The following is a 17623-nucleotide window of genomic DNA, read 5'->3' as shown; positions in this document are numbered from 1 at the left end:
GTGGTCGAAGAATTTGTATACTTGGGCTCACTGGTGACCGCCGACAACGACACCACCAGAGAAATCAAGAGACGCATCGTTGCTGGAATTCGGACCTACTTTGGACTCCGCAGAACTCTTCGATCGAGTAAAGTTCGTAATCGCACAAAGTTAACCATCTACAAGAAGCTGATTATACCGGTACTCCTCTATGGGCATGACACATGGACATTACATGCAGAGGATCAACGCGCCCTTGGTGTTTTCGAACGAAAGGTGTTGCGGGCCATCTACGGCGTAGTGCAAATGGAAGCCAGAGGCAACCCAGGCCTTAGCCTGACTGGTAAAGTAAGTAATAATGGTCATCAAGTAAGTTGGTTTCAAATGAGTTCATCTCGAATTGCACAGTAAAAAGATACAACCGATGGAGTTACCCAATCACATGACAAGATGATAACACATAATAACACATTTATATGATCAGCAGTTAAAATACAGAAGCGAAAATGAATTTGTTTGGGATTCTGCATCCAGTAGTTCGAAATGTCGAAGAATGTATTTCTCTTATTTTCCTATTGGAATAAGAAACCAACGTAAATTGTTTCTCAGATGATTATGGCACCTTCTTTATTTAACTTTTTTTTTTTTTTGAATAAATGTCTTAAGGCTACTCTGTCCGTAAGCATAGTTTGTTTTATTTGATATTCTATTCCGAGGTGCTCGGGTATTTTTTTGTTTGTGTGATTTTGATCTGTGTTTGCTATATTTTGTTTTAAAATACATATGTAAACCAATTGAATGCTTCTCATTTTCCAAACGCCAATAAAACTTTTTCCTTCTAATCTGAAAGATCTGTGTTGGTTGTCATAGAGATGGACCTATCCTAACTATTTGAAGAAAAAAAAAACAAGATTACAAATCGTTTGAAATTTATAGAATGTTTCCTTTATTTGTTTTTTTTTTTTTTCAAAGTGCTACCTAATAGACATACAATTTCGGAAACTAAAAAAAATACACTTTGTTAGGATGGAATTAAAAAATAAGCTGTTTTGAACATTTCTTCAAGAATTATTCTGAAATCATTTTCCTTGTTCCTACCGTTTAAATATTTTCAAATATCTTCAAGAATCCCTCAAGAAAATGTCCATGATTTTCTTTTTGATATCTGTGATATAAAAAAGCACCCATACTTTTTCCAGTAACCAAATTCTGGAATTCTGAAAATTAGAGTTAAATGTCTATTAAACGAAAGTAGAACTCCATGGTTATTAGATGGAAGAGCCTCGAAAACAATCCGTATTCAGAATGTCAGAATATCAAGGAGAAATGGAGATGATAGTTTCAAAAACAATTGAAAAATGAATCGCATTCTCATAAATAGGCTAGCGTATGAACGTGTAAGCTTAGTTACAATATAGGTCTGACTTTTTAGATTTGCTATTTTGTTGATTGATACATTTGGTGATATTTGCGTTGGTTATTAAGTTCAAGAAAATAAAATAAATCCTTTTCAAATGATGATGTTCTTTCGCGATCTTGAGCGTAATCAAAACCGAACACGACAAAGTGATACTAAAATTACAATCGATATAGTTAACTATGTACAAAATCTATATTTCACCAAAACATCATTGAACTATTTACTTACGTATGTAAAGGTCCTCACTTGAAACATTTCACGGTATTTTGATTGCTTTGATAACTACTTCTCAACTTCTGTACACTATATGGTCCAAGAACACTTGTTTCTTGAAGTTTAATGTAACGCAAAACTAAGAAAAAGTGCGTTTTTGAAATATGTCTTTCAGCTACTCTGTTACATTTGGGCATGTCACATCCATATCTGTTTTTACAAATTAATAAATGTGTATTATTCCTGCCCATCGCCACAATTCCCCCCGCCACTTGCCGAAGAGGAGGAAGAACCATTCGCAGCCGAGTTGCCGTTGACTCCGCCGTCGGCTGACTGTTGCTGTTCTGGATCTTGCAGAACCGTCGGCAAATACCCAGTTCCGCTGTAGGGTGCGGTCAGGAACCGCTTGGCATGTGCTTGCGCCTGCAGGAACGAATATCCTCGGCTAACGGCCGGGGCGCCAAATGCTCCCGGAGGCATCAGTGGGGAGAAGGCAGATTTCACCGAGAAGGGAGGCGAAGGGGTTGGGATGCTGGGGGAATTGGGTTCGTGTTATTAACTGGAAAACAATCATTTGGTAATAATGAGTGCTACTCACTTCATTGTGGTGTGGAGACCGTCGTCTCCGCACAGCATCGCTTCCATTGCCTGTACAACGTCACCTCTGTAGCGCTGCAGTAGCTGCTCGACTTCAGTCCGCCGGCGGTTGGGAAATACTCTGAAAAGAGTTCAAGGAAAGGAATATTTTAGTAGTGATGAATTATGATATTTGATGACCTTGATCAACTGTTCTTGCATAAAAACAAAATCGATTCTGAACACGTGAATCGCCTAGTAATTAAATTAAGTGAAATTACAGTTAGGAGAACGGGTAAATTTGCTTATAGGGTGCAAAACGCGCCACCCTTGATTTGGACGATGAACGATGATTTTTTTTTTCACCCTATAATATAGAAAATTGATAAAAAGAATACTTATCTTCATATATTTGGACTTGTTTTCTCAAAAAAAAAAAAAAAAATCAGAGGGGGTTGTGTACAAGACACGACCGCATGACGTTAACTACGCCAAGTGATTTTTTGCATTTGAATTTTAATCGATTTTCATAGTGGCAGCCTTCCTTTAGTTCTCTAACATAATTTCGTGACGGTCGCAACATTGTAGATTTTCAATTGACACCCAGTATATTGCCGTAAGACGTAGTTAACGTCAAAAAAATCGTAAAAAAGTATGAAAACGTTTTTTGCTGTTTCGTTGCAATTTTTTGCGAATTTTCAAGGTCAATTTTAAAACGAATAATTAACCAAGCTTCTGAAATTATCGCCGAGAGCCAACTTGTTCACTGTCATAGTTTGTATTACATGCAAACATTTTGTCCTTAATAGGGTAACGGTCGTATTTTGGACCTTCTAAGAAATTGATTTTAGTTTTTTGTCGCATTTAATTATTTGCACAGCGTAACCAAGTCAAAGAACATGCCAAAATGTAGAGAAAAACTTTCTCTACGAGATAAAAATCCCCATACGGTCATGTAGAATACAAAAAAAGTCGAAAATAATTGAATTGTGAAGCATTGTTTTTCATTATTTTGGACACACTAATACATTTTGGACCCTCAAAGTATTTATTTTGGACTCCCGACATTTTTTACCGTTTGGCGACAAAGTCCACTACACTGGTTGTATAATATGCTTACCCATAGTTTGATTAATCGATTGACAATGGAAAACTGAAAAAAACATCAACGCTTTTAGTTCAAAAATTAAAAAAAAAAACGAAAATTTACATTTGAAAAATTTCTGACGGCTTCAATTTCTATGTGTAACGTGTTGTAACGGTTGCATGGATGAATTGATTATATTAAATTCCTTTATATTGAACACGAAACGTTTTCTCTCAAAGAATATTGCATGCAACACGGCTCGGTTTACATGATTTTCCCGCTGAAAATTCAATCACAAATAATGCACAAGCCGTCGATCCATCCATGTGCATTATTTTTGACAGAATGTTCAGCGTAGAATCACGTAAACCTAGTATTCCTGTTTGTAATTTCACTTTCAAGATGCAAGAAAGCATGCAATATTGGCAAATGTTGGATGTAAGATCATGAAATGTTTTTAGGTATTTATTGTTGAATATTAAGTTATAACTCGTTTAACATGATTATCATAGAAGTTTACATGCCATGTAAATTTAAGATTTTTTTGCTGTGTATAGGGGTCTAAAATGTATTGGTTACCTTACTAGGAGCCCCGTGGTGAAATTTCAGTAGTTCCGTAAAACGGGGTATCTTTGAAAATGCGGGTAACTTTGATAGTGCGTTACTCATCACATACTAAACGAAATATCATAATTTCTGTTAATCGGTTAAGCAAAACGAACGCAGAGCTAAAGCATATTAGTATGACGCTTCATGTAATACCTGTTTTCATTTGAATCGAGAACATTTGAGGCTTTATATACGAATATTAAAAATTGATACGATTCTAGCATTTTCGAAACGCTTACAAACAATCTGTTCTACGATCACTATTCGATGTAGTTTTGAAAAGTTGGTCAATTATCTTTGATAGCCTAGTTATCACAGAACTTGAATATGGTCTCAAATCTTTTAAGCGAAAAGCATTTTCACAAACTGGGATCATTTTTGTAATCTTAGTCAGAAATTTCCAAATAACGTTAAACGCCTAGAGGTATGCAATGCCCTATAAATGTTCCGTAATTCATTCAATTTTGTTCGATTATCAAAGTTACCCCAAAACAGAAAACCGACTCTCGATTATATGAAAAATTATATATCCATTCATATTAAATCTATTGGCAATCTATCAACTGCAATCGATAGCTAGGATGCCAGTACTGTAAAACGGGGTAACTTTGATAGTTTTTTCGAAGAAAACTTGAATATTTAGGCATGCTGATTCAAAGAATTATACTTACTTTACTTTTGCTGGCTCTACGTCCTTCAAGACATGACCTGCGCCACAATGTTACGCCAAATAACTCAGTCCATGGCTGCTAACCTCCAATTCCTCGATCGCCCCACACTTCCAAGATCCTGCTCCACTTGGTCAAACCACCTAGCTCGTTGCGCTCCCCTTCGTCTTGTACCGGCCGGATTTGAGTTGAACACCATTTTTGCGGGATTGTTGTCCGGCATTCTCACAACGTGTCCCGCCCATCGTACCCTTCCAGCTTTGGCGACTTTCGTGATACTGGGTTCACCGTAGAGTTGCGCAAGCTCGTGGTTCATTCTTCTCCTCCATACGCCGTTCTCACATACTCCGCCGAAGATCGTCCTAAGCACACGTCGTTCAAAAACTCCTAGCGCTTGCAGGTCCTCTTCGAGCATTGTCCACGTCTCATGCCCGTAGAGGACTACCGGTCTTATTAGCGTCTTTTACATGGTACACTTAGTACGGAAGTGAAGTTTACCAGACCGCAAGGTCTTGTGGAGTCCATAGTAAGCACGACTTCCGGCGATGATACGTCTTCGAATTTCTCTGCTGCAGTTGTTATCCGACGTTATCAATGATCCGAGGTAGACGAATTCGTCCACTACCTCGAACTCATCCCCGTCGATCGTCACGCGTCTGCCTATGCGAGCTCTATCGCGCTCGGTTCCTCCAGCCAGCAGATATTTCGTCTTCGACGTATTTACCTTCAATCTAACCCGATCTGCTTCACGTTTCAGCCTGGTATACTGTTCAGCAACCACCTGGAACGTTCTTCCGACAATGTCCACGTCGTCAGCGAAACAAATGAACTGGCTGGATTTATTGAAGATCGTGCCCCGCATGTTGAAGCCCGCCCGTTTCATAACACCTTCTAGCGCAATATTGAACAGGAGGCAGGAAAGACCATCGCCTTGTCGAAGTCCTTTGCGTGTTTCAAATGGGTCCGATAAAGCACCCGATATCTTCACACAGCACTGTACACTATCCATCGTAGCTTTGATCAGTCTAGTCAGTTTCCCGGGAAAACCGTTCTCGTCCATAATCTTCCATAGCTCTTCGCGGTCGATGGTATCATAGGCCGCTTTGAAATCGATGAATAGGTGATGCGTAGGGACTTGATATTCGCGACACTTTTGGAGGATCTGCCGCAACATAAAGATTTGGTCTGTCGTCGATCGCCCGTCCACAAATCCGGCTTGATAACTTCCAACAAATCTGCTTGCCAGTGGCGATAGACGGCGGAAGATGATCTGGGAAAGCACTTTATAGGCTGCATTAAGAATGGTGATCGCTCGATAGTTCTCACATTCTAACTTGTCACCTTTTTTGTATATTGGGTGTATTATTCCCTCCTTCCACTCCTCCGGTAGCTGTTCTGTATCCCAGATCCTGGCTATCAATCGGTGCAGACAAGTGGCCAACCTGTCCGGACCCATTTTAATAAGTTCCGCTCCAATACCATCCTTTCCAGCTGCTTTGTTGTTCTTGAGCTGTTTGATAGCATCCTTAACTTCACCTATTGTGGGAGTTGGCACGTCTCCCTCATCCGCCGTACTGATGAAGCCATTCCTCCTGCTGTCTTGATCTTCCTCCTCTGCGCCGTTTAGGTGTTCATCGTAGTGCTGCTTCCACCTTTCAATCACCTCACGTTCGTCCATCAAGATACCTCCATCCTTATCCCGGCACATTTCGGCTCGCGGCACAAAGCCTTTGCGGGATGCATTTAGTTTCTTGTAGAACTTACGTGTTTCTTGAGAACGATACAACTGCTCCATCTCTTCGCACTCCAACTCTTCCAGGCGGCGCTTTTTATCCCGGAATAGATGGGTTTGCTGTCTTCGCTTCTGTTTGTATCGTTCCACGTTTTGACGGGTGCCTTGCTGCATTCTTCTCGTCCAAAACCGTCTGACACTCCTCGTCGAACCAACCGTTCCGTCGATTTGCTTCCACGAACCCAATGGCACCTTCCGCTGCGTTGTTTATGGCTGCTTTGAGACTACTTCAGCAGTCCTCAAGAGGGGCTTCGGTGAGCTCTCCCTCTTCCGGCAACGCTGCCTCAAGGCTTTGCGCGTATTCAGTTGCGACTTCGGGTTGCTTGAGTCGCTCCAGATTGTACCGGGGCGGGCGTCGGTACCGAATGTTGTTCACAACGGAGAGTCGTTGGTGCACTTTAACCGTCACAAGGTAGTGGTCCGAATCGATGTTTGCGCCGCGATAGGTTCTGACGTCGATAATGTCCGAGAAGTGCCTTCCATCAATCAAAACGTGGTCGATTTGTGATTCAGTCTGTTGGGGTGATCTCCAGGTGTACCGATACGGGAGGCTGTGCTGGAAGTAGGTACTACGTATGGCCATGTTTTTGGAGGCGGCGAAATCAATCAGTCTAAGGCCGTTTTCGTTCGTAAGCTGGTGAGCGCTGAACTTCCCTATAATCGGTCTAAATTCCTCCTCCTGGCCAACCTGAGCGTTGACATCTCCGATAACGATTTTGACATCATGGCTTGGGCAGCCGTCGTATTCACGTTCCAGCTGCGCGTAGAAAGCGTCCTTATCGTCATCGTCACTTGCTAGGTGAGGGCTGTGCACGTTGATTATGCTGATATTGAAGAAACGGCCTTTGATCCTCAACTTGCACATTCTGTTGTGGATTGGCCACCACCCAATCACGCGCCTCTGCATTTCGCCCATCACGATAAAAGCTGTGCCCAGCTCATGTCTATTGCCGCAGCTCTGGTAGATGGTATAACCATCCCTATACGTATGTGTTGTCGACCCTTTCCAGCAAACCTCCTGCAGCGCTACGATGTCGAACTTGCGGACCCTCAATAATTCGGAAAGAATGCGGGTACTTCCCAAGAAATTGAGAGACTTACAGTTCCATGATCCGAGTTTCCAATCGTTAGTCCGTTTTCGATGCATGGGTCTATGCCGATTGTTCCGGTCCGAATTTACATTGTATGCTTCCTGTACTGATGATTTTTACGGCTGGCTTGTAAGGCCTGCACCAACCCCCTGTCTCGCCGGAGGATCATCGTGCACAGCACTGTTTAGAGTCCCACGCTGGCACTAGGACGATGATCAGCCGCTCCTAACATGGAGAACAGACGCTGTTTTGAGCCGCCCCTAACATGGAGAACAGACGCTCTGATAAGCTACACCCTCAGAAGAGAGGAGCCCCCCTTCCCTGTCAGCATACGACCAAGGTTCCACCAGGGTTGGTTACCCGATCTTCCCTACGGTTACTCGTATCCCAGGCGGCACCACGGGGAGGTAGGGATAGGAGTTACTGGACAAGAGGCTAAGGACCACAAATGGGGTCTATTTTATACCTGCAGGTACGCGAAGTACCAATGGTACGCATTGTCCAGTCATTTACCACCCTCAAAGAATTATAATTTATATTTTTAAAACAAGTACTGCTATCTAAACCATCGATTGCGCTTGATAGATTTCCGAAAGATTTATTCTGAATGGATATATTACACTGTTCGACAAAAAAATTTTTTTGGCTGGATCAGGGACGCGGTTATATGGGTCTTGAAGTGCAAGAAAAGTGTAGAAAGAGGCCGTTTTCAAATGATTTGTAGCACCCCTGGATTAGTTTTTGACAAAGTTTGAAAAATTTGCATTTTTCATCAAAAAAAGCGTAATAAGCAAAATATCAATATATTTTCAAATTCAATTATTCAACCATTGAGTTAGTCAAATCAATATTTTTTAGCCTAGATCGCTTCAGGGAAACGTGCACCATTTCAGAAGAATATTGGAATCATTTTTATATATGAATTTGGAATGTTAACGATCATTAAACAAGCATATGAGGATGTGCACCATATAAATACTACTTATTTTTCTATTCCACACATCTGGTTCATTATATAATAATTATTATAGGTTCAAGAAGACGCTTGATTAGGATTTAATTATTTGCTCTATTTCATAAAGCAATGAGCAATACAATCCAGTAACATTTGATTTCAAAAAGGATACGAATACGGAAAATTGATGTGTCTGTTATGTTTATGTGGGCTGGTTGGTCTAATAAACTCTTGGCAGTAATACAAAATTAGGTTGGACACTGACATGTAAGTGGTCTTACATGAGCTAGTCGGTTTATCAGGAGCCGATGGCAAAGTCCGTGAAAAATGTCATAATAATGTTATTTGCGATTTCCAAAGATTTTTAAAGGTACTCATTAAGAATAGATTACCTATCGTGAGGTCCATTTGTTATCAGAATATCCCTAGAAATTACAGACTAACGTAAAATAGCAACCAATAATTCAGTAATCAACAATTCCACTTTTTTTGTGACATCATTTGACAGCCACTCAGGCAGGCATGAGATCTTTTTGATTCAGTTTGCGCACAATACTAATCATTTGTGAAAACTGATTTAGTGGTAACATGCCTACTTCTTACTTGTAAGATGATACAATTTCTGGTTAAACCATTTCCGATTTTTTTGTTTGTTTTACATTTTACATATTTTTCAGCAATTTTAATCAAACTTTCAAATGGAGCGTTAGTTTCTTGTTCAATGAGATGTTTTCTTCAAATGGGTTTAGTTGTAAGCATATTGGAAACATAAAGAAGTCGACCATTAAGGTTAATTTTAAACTCGTCTCCCATATAAGGACAAATGTGTCCATTTATGAGCCCCCATTCCCATATCCTCGAAACGAGTAAAAATGCTTTTCAATTAAGTGAAGAAACAATTTATCCATACATTTGTGATAAACAATTTTGCGAAACTTCACGTAATTTCTATTTTTCTTTCTTTAAACAAGAAGACATAGAAAACCAAGTGTTTTACTCATTTTGAATATATCGCAATTATTTGTGAAATTCATTCCAAATCTCAAAACTGAAAGTTTGATTAAAATTGCCAAAAAACATGTAAAATTTAGAACCGAAAAATAAAAAAATATCGGAAATGGTTTAACCAGAAATTGTTTCATCTAACAAGTAAGAAGCAGGCATGTTACCACTAAATCAATTTTCACAAATGATTAGTATTGTGCACAGACTGAATCAAAAAGAGCTCATGCCTGCCTGAGCGGCTTTCGCAAAAAATGTGATAATGATGATTACTAAATTATTTGTTGCTATTTTATGTTATTCTGTAATTTTCCTAGGGATATTCCGAGGAAAATTAATGTCACGATAAGTAAACAATTATTAATGAGTACCTATCGAAATATTTAGAAATTGCAAATAACAATGTTATCACATTTTTTACAGACATCGTCTCCTGATAAACCGACTAGCGCATGTAAGACCACTTACATGTCAGTGTCCAACCTATAGATATTTTGTATTTCTGCTGAGAGTTTATTATACCAACCAGCCCATATATTCACATCACAGACACATCAATTTTCCGTAGTCGTATCCTTGTTGAACTCAAATGTTACTGGATTGCATTGCTCATTGCTTTATAAAATGGAGCAAAGAAATAAATCATAATCAAGCGTCTTCTTGAACCTATAATAATTATTATATAATGAATCAGATGTGTGGAATAGAAAAATAAGTAGTATTTATATGGTGCACATCCTCGTATGCTTGTTTAATGATCGTTAACATTCCAAATTCATATATAAAAATGATTCCAATATTCTTCTGGAATGGTGCACGTTTCCCTGAAGCGATCTAGGGCTAATACATATTGATTTGACTAATTCAATGGTTGAATAATTGAATTTGAAAATATATTGATATTTTGCTTATTACGCTTTTTTTTATGAAAAATGCAAAATTTTCAAACTTTGTCAAAAACTAATCCAGGGGTGCTGCAAATCATTTGAAAACGGCCTCTTTCTACACTTTTCTTGCACTTCAAGACCCATATAACCGCGTCCCTGATCCAGCCAAAAAAATGTTTTTGTCGAACAGTGTTATTTTTCATATAAACGAAAGTCGGTTTTCTGTTTTGGGGTAACTTTGATAATGGAGTATAGGTATATCGAACAAAATTGAATGCATTACGGAACAATTATAGGGTGTTGCATACCTCTAGGCGTTTAACGCTATATGGAAATTTCTGACTTAGATTACCGTAAATTCGGGTGGAATTGATCAGTAGGGTGAAATTGATCACTGTGTCACACGATTTTATTTCCCTCTAATAGAGCACAGAAACCAATACAACCTTTGTAAATGAACGTTGTTTGTCTTAACTATTGTCGAATTGCATGTTGTGAAGCTTTTTGTGTTAAGGAATGTTTATTTCTAAGAAAACAATAGAAAATTCCATAATCGTGTTCTGTGTGGTATTGGCAGACATCAATAAACTTATAGTTTTGAACAAGGATTTGGAAATGGTGTCAACCTGAAAATTTGTAAGGATACTTGAAATATATCCCCAAAACGATTTTTATCATCAAAATTCGTACCATTCGTAATTTGTTCATTTTGTTGTAATAATTGATTTTTTTTATAGATATCAGAAATTTCCTTCGTAAATTTAGGCGTTTTCTGCGGTATTGTTGAAAATTATTTTTTTATTATTTCCATAAATTTTGCATTGTTAAGGATGTGGCAAGCATATTTGGATTCAGGAGGCCCAAATTAAATAAGTAAAGTTGTTTTCAAATCTAACAATAATTGTTTTGACAGGTGATCAATTTCACCCCGAAATGGAAATCCTTGATTTTTTATTTTAGAGATGATTTTCAGCACTAAAATCACAACTGTATGAAGATTTCAGTATATAAACCAATGAGGCTCACCGTCGTACTTGTTTTCCTGCATTAAGTTGTTTGAAATTGGCAACATCATAGAAAACAGACATGGAAAACAGTGAAAAGTGATCAATTTCACCCGAAATTACGGTACAAAAATTATAAAAATTGTTTTCGCTAAGAGATTTGAGACCAGATTCATGTTCTACTATAGCTAGGCTGCCAAGAATAAGTGACGAACTCATTATGACTTCATCAAATAGTGATCGTAGAACAGATTGTTTGTAAGCGTTGCAAAAATGCTAAAATCTAATATTTTTTTAATATTTGCATATAAATTCTCAAATGCACTTGATTCCAACAAAAATAGCTTTGACATAAAGTGTCATACTAATACTCTTTACTTTTGCATTCGTTTTGCTTAACTGATTAACAGAAACTTCGTTATTTCGTTTGATATGTTGTGGGTCTCGCACTATCAAAGTTACCCGCATTATCAAAGTAACCCCGTTTTACGGTACTTGTTTTAAAAATATGAATTATTTTTTTTGAAACAGCAAGCACAAATATTCAAGTTTTCTTCAAAAAAACTATCAAAGTTACTCCGTTTTACGGTACCTTAAATTTCATTCAGCCGTATCTCAGCAACGGTTCATCCGATTTTCAAAATTCTTTCACGTATCTCATGTCCATATTCCATAGTGTAACACTAGACTGATGCAAATTTTGAAGTTTTTGCTCCCCTATGCTTAAACGATGTCAGTTATGATGAAAATGATTCTCTCAAAATTTGAAGTGATTCGGAAAAAAATTGACTGTGCACACGCCATTTGAAGTTTATATGGAAATTACTATGGAAAAGGCAAACTTTTTGTGTTCAGTCCTCTAACTGCTCGTAGTAATAATCTATGGAAATGTGAACACTCTCATCTCATGTTAAAACTTCCCAGCTACAACTTTGTCGAAGACCACATTTCGATGAGACGTAAGGATAATTTGTTATATTTGATAACGAAGTCTAAATCATGCTGAGATGATCATTCAATTACTTTCAGAGCAACACTGCTTTTTTGCTGTAGAACATAGTAGCCTGGATTAGTTTGATCTATTCTTCCCGCCAGGAGCACCACTGTTGCCTGCCGAACAGTTGGTGAAGCATACTACATGCAAACCAACTTTATGATGATGAATAACAATTAATCCTGAGGTCCAACCAAAAAGTGGTCTTCGGCAAAGTTGTAGCTGGGAGGATTTCACATTAGAAGAATTTGTTCACTTTTCCATAAAATATTATGACGAATAGATAGAGGGCTGAGCACAATAGATTGGCGTTTTCCATAGTAATCTCCATATAAACTTCAAATGTCTTGTGCACAGTCAAATTTCTTCCAAATCACTTCAAACTTTGGGAGTATGCTATTTACCACAATTCAAATCGTTTAAGTATAGGGGAGCAAACATTTCAAAATTTGCATCACTCTAGTGTAACACGATTAGAAAATGATGTTTATAGGGGTGCCCAATTTCCCCACAATGAAATCAAAACTATTTTTTTTCGCACACTGAAGCGGCACTTGAATCGTGTCAAATTTTACCGCAAATGTTTTAAATTAAGGTTTTTCAAACCCGACTGGTTTTAGTAATCTAGACAAATAATGCATGTGAAGCAAACAAATATTTCGGACGTCCCTAACGAGGCAGATATGTGTAGATCGCAGATTTAACATGCCAAAACCATTAGTGCTCTGGATATGCATGCTGGAGGTATGGAATTTTCGACAAAGTACTTTAGAGTAAGTTGCACTATTTATATTTAATTTGGATTTGATCTAAATAACTTATAACTGATCTAGATCAGTTTTATATTTTGGTAGAAACGCTCTAGATAAAAACTTCCTTCAGTTATATTGTTCAATGTTACAATATTGACAATCAGGCTTCCGAATTCTCACTCGCTCTCACGATAATGAAACAGCAATTTTCAGCGATAAGCTGCCTTGCGATTTCATCCGTCCACAAAACAAAGCGAAAATAGATAATTGCGCATTTCCGTAACTGTGAGAAGTTTGTTTTTTCTTTCTCCGATCCATAGAGAACTTTTCCTGTATCCATCGCCACAAGCAGCAGTTGCTTTTATGCACCAAATGAACCACTGCTTAATGTTAATGAATACCTATAAGTAGATGATAAACCGAATTTAGTACTACAGTATATCATTAATTTCCACTGGAGTGTGTATCCTTTGACAGATACGCATATTTCGTCCTCAAATGTGAGGTCATCTTCAGTGTCGTGTACTAGACTCGTGTACTAAAGTCTAGTCTAGTACATGACGGCCATACAGTTGAGGTCGAAATATGCGTATCAGTCAAAAGATACAAACTCTAGTGGAATTAAATGATATAGTACTAAATTCAGTTTTTCATTTACTCAAGAAACAATGTACTCATTCATTTGATCTAACAAATATGGTAACCCTATGTAATGTAATGTAAAAACGTAAATCTGTTCAACACTCACCTTAGCAAAACATCTACGGGGGACCGTGATGGCGTTGGCGAACCGGCCACACCCAGTCCATGCTGATACTGTGGCGGCTGATGGTACGGCAAGAAGCCCAAACTACTAACGGCACTTCCGGTTCTATTTCCGAGCCCATTGCTTATCGTGGGGGAGCAGCCCCGCTCCGGGGAGCTTTTCTGCGTTGTACTGTCCTTCTTGAGGCTGAGGTTTTCCGGTGCGACGGAATCATCTGGTGCCGAATCTACATCGAGGTCCGACTCCGGAGAACTCGGAGGTCCATTGCGGGTGGGGGACAATTTCATCGGAAGGCAGAATAAGCCACTGGTTTTCAGGCGGGGACTGCTCGGGGATGACTCGGAACCGGTGTCGTGGTCGGTTTCGGTGGACAATCGCTGCCGTTTGGATCCTGTGCAGAAAGAGACAATTAAACGAAAAGTTAACAAAAAAGTTTTGACATTCAATAGAGTCGCCCTGGAGGAAAAATGTGGTATAGCAATAAAAACGTCGTCAGCAGCTTGAAACACTTTGTTTCGAAAGTTTGTTGATTTGTTTTCGCTTCCCACCGAGTCTCCGAGCAATTCAAATGGTAGTTAAATATAGTGGAAATATTGAGTGCTCTTGTGTTTTCGGAGATGGTTTCACAATTGGTGAAGACATCACTCGGAGGTTGATGTCATTTGTCTATTTTATTTCGCGTTCCTATATGGTCAACGTTGTCTAATCGCATTGAGAAAACATTACCCGTAGTGCAAACAGAATAATGGGGCATTGCTTTTGGATGATTGTTTTTGAAAACAGTGTCCACGAAAATGTCAGATGAATCAATGTCACATGTTCAGTGAACAAAGGTTGAAAGAAAAAAAATATATTCCCGAACGCGTGTCCACATAAATTAAATGTGGGCAGAGAAGACTCGTTCATTGCTCACGATGGAGTGGATGACTCTTAAGTTTGAGTAGTTTCCAAAAATGTGCCTTACCTTCACTAGAAAATGTTATTCTTTTGAAGCATTAGCACAGGTGTACATTGTTAACATCCAAAGGTTAGTGGGAAATGATGTCACGTTTCTGTCAACTGATATGATTATCATCATCATCTATCATTCAAGTTGATACACCATTGAATTATTTAAATTATAACAAATAATGACAGCTCATATCAACGCATTCAGCTTGTTGAAGGAGTCCCGATACTTCTGGTAGCAACCTGACCAGTACTTGAACCGGCCACTTGAAAATGCACGGTTTCCATGTGTACCGTTCTCAAGAGAAACGCGACACTGTTGCCACCAACTCAAGCAAACCGACCTGCCACCGGATCCGTCGTAGCTATATTGTGAATCTGTAACTGTCACCATCGGTGAAACAGGGAAGCAAAGTTAATATTTGATCTGTTCTTAGTGAGTTGAATCTGTTGACAGTAGAACAGGAATATCGCTTTGGAGAGTTTTATGTTTCAGATCTGATGTAAGCCAGTCGTAAGAAAAGTGGTTCAATAGTATAAGATGGCACAGAAAAATATAGTGAGGTATACAAGTTTACCGTATCAACCTCCATTTATTGATTGATTGACGTATTGATTTTATTTTATTTTGTCTTTGAGCCTTTGGCTCTTAGAGACTGATTAGAGTACAAATACATACATGTAGGCTTTTAGTTATTTCGACATACAAAATATAAGATAAATATAAGAAATTGCTGAACAATTGACTAACATTTTAAAAGTTGAGACATATTAACATTAAATACTGGACTGACTTTTCAAAAGAATGGTTTTCAGTTTGATTTTAAAACAATTTTGCGAGAGAATTTTAATATCTTGTTGGAGATTATTGTAAAGTGCTGTTGCCCTATTGATCGCTGAGTTCTGTCCAAACGTCGTCGTACATCGCCTTCGGGATATCAATCGGTCTCTTCCTCTCGTATCGTGATGATGCTGATCATGCAGACGGCTGAGAGTTGTGTTTGTGTGTACGGAGCCGTGCAGAATACGATGTACATGTGCACAGGCAGCGATAGCGTACAAACTTTCGACGCTCAGTAAACTGTGTTTTGCGTGAATGAAAACAGTTGATGTTCTACGGTGATAGCCGAATATGTTTTTGATTGCCTTGTTCTGAATTTTTTGCAGGGATTTTAATGCGGTTTTGTTAGCTGTTCCCCACACTAATATTCCATAAGTTAAGTGACTATGGAATAAAGTGTAGTATAGGTTGCGTTTCGTTTCTAGAGGCACAAGATCAGAAATTCTCCTGAAAACACCAGCAGTTTGAGCTAGTTTTGCGCACAGTTTACTAATGTGTTCATTCCACTTGAGCTTCTCATCCATTAGCACCCCCAAGTATTTGAATACTTCCACCCTTTCGATGCAGTTGTCACCGTACAAAACTTCAATGTTGCTCGTTTTTGGCACGTTGAACAACATGTACTTCGTTTTCGAAATGTTCACAGTAAGCTTGTGTTGATTCATCCACACATGCAAAGCAGTTAGGTCTTCATTGATCAACCGTTCAAGTTCCTTGCAGGAAGCCGCGGCATAGATGAGTACAATATCATCGGCATACATAAATAACATTCCGTGTAGCGGCAGATCTTTTAAGTTGTTAATGTAACAGTTGAACAAAGTTGGTCCTAACGTACTACCTTGCACAACTCCAAACTCAATGAATTGCTCTGAGCTACTGATTCCTACATCGCACACATATTGCTTTCGATTACTGAGAAAGCTTCTGAACCATTTGCAACTTTTCCCTCTTACTCCAAGCTCATTTAGACGACGAAGTAGTATTTTTCGATCACATGTGTCGAAAGCTTTGCTTAGGTCGAGGAACACGGCTGCAACCTTTTGCTTCTGATCGCAGAGTGTTAGAATGGTTGAAACGACGTCAAATAATGCCGCTTGTGTATTTGACTTGGGTCGAAATCCATATTGGCGAGGGGAGAGTAGATCATAATGCTCCAGGTGGCTCATGAGTTGCTTGCTGACCGCTTTTTGAAGTATTTTGTCAACTACACAAGGAATAGAGATTGGTCTGAACTCCGAAAATTCAATGGAGGTCGATGATTTTGGAATTGCGATGACTTTTGAAATTTTCAAAGCTGAAGGTACTTCGGCCCGTAAAAGCGAAGAGTTCACGATGTCGGCTATGTTCAATGAGAGATGTTCACTGAATTCTTTGAAGATTTTAGTTTGGATTCCATCAAAGCCGGTGGATGCCGTTGATGGAAGCGTATTGAGAAGATGTTTTACTTCCGATGCACTAACAGTTTCGAAGTTAAGAGAACAGTTCGTTTGTTCGCGAATAGGTTCTAAGCTTACATATGGTATGCTCTGCGCTAGTTTGGACCCAACTTTTGCAAAGTAGTTGTTGAAATTTTCAACGATGTGTAGTTTTTTTTCCACGGTATCACTCTTACCCGTAGCGCGGGTAGATCACCATTTCGAGGTGCGTTACGGGGTAAGATCTACCATATTGTACTCTTGTAGTATCAATTCTTTTTAATACTTATAAGTTACGGTCCAAAAAGTATATGAGAGTAACAAGCCACTAAGACCCACCTGTTTTCCCTAGATGATGAAGATGTCGAAGTGAAAAAATGACTCAGTTAGCATCTGAGGCTGGTTTCAAATCATGATATATTTTTTTCCAAGTTCAAGTGGTTATCTTTCGATATCTACGAGGTAAAAGATTCCGAACCAGTGAAATCTTCTTCTAAAATAAGCTTCTTATTTCAAGGAACCTTAATGTCTTATGTGATGAAATCTGTTCACAATTACAAAAAAAAACTACTTTGAACCTTAGACCTTCCTTAACCGAGTGGTTAGAGTCCGCGGCTATAAAGC

At 38.8% G+C, this 17623-nt stretch overlaps 1 protein-coding gene across 1 annotated transcript in view; it reads right to left on the bottom strand.

Moving 5' to 3' along the window:
- Positions 1-577: 577 nt before the first annotated feature.
- Positions 578-17623, bottom strand: part of LOC5567044 (doublesex and mab-3 related transcription factor 3, truncated) — a 98622-nt gene continuing 81576 nt past the window's right edge. The window contains exons 5-7 of the mRNA XM_021846840.1: positions 13778-14186; positions 2211-2330; positions 578-2144 (exon numbers count right to left, since the gene is read on the bottom strand). Of these exons, the coding sequence (XP_021702532.1) occupies positions 1850-2144; positions 2211-2330; positions 13778-14186 (824 nt within the window). The 3' untranslated portion in view covers positions 578-1849. The remainder of the gene's footprint in view (positions 2145-2210; positions 2331-13777; positions 14187-17623) is intronic.

The sequence above is a fragment of the Aedes aegypti genome, chromosome 1, assembly GCF_002204515.2.
Source record: "Aedes aegypti strain LVP_AGWG chromosome 1, AaegL5.0 Primary Assembly, whole genome shotgun sequence".
NCBI lineage: Eukaryota > Metazoa > Arthropoda > Insecta > Diptera > Culicidae > Aedes > Aedes aegypti.
Note: the sequence above shows the minus strand (reverse complement) of the source record. Positions and strands in the feature narration are given on the sequence as shown.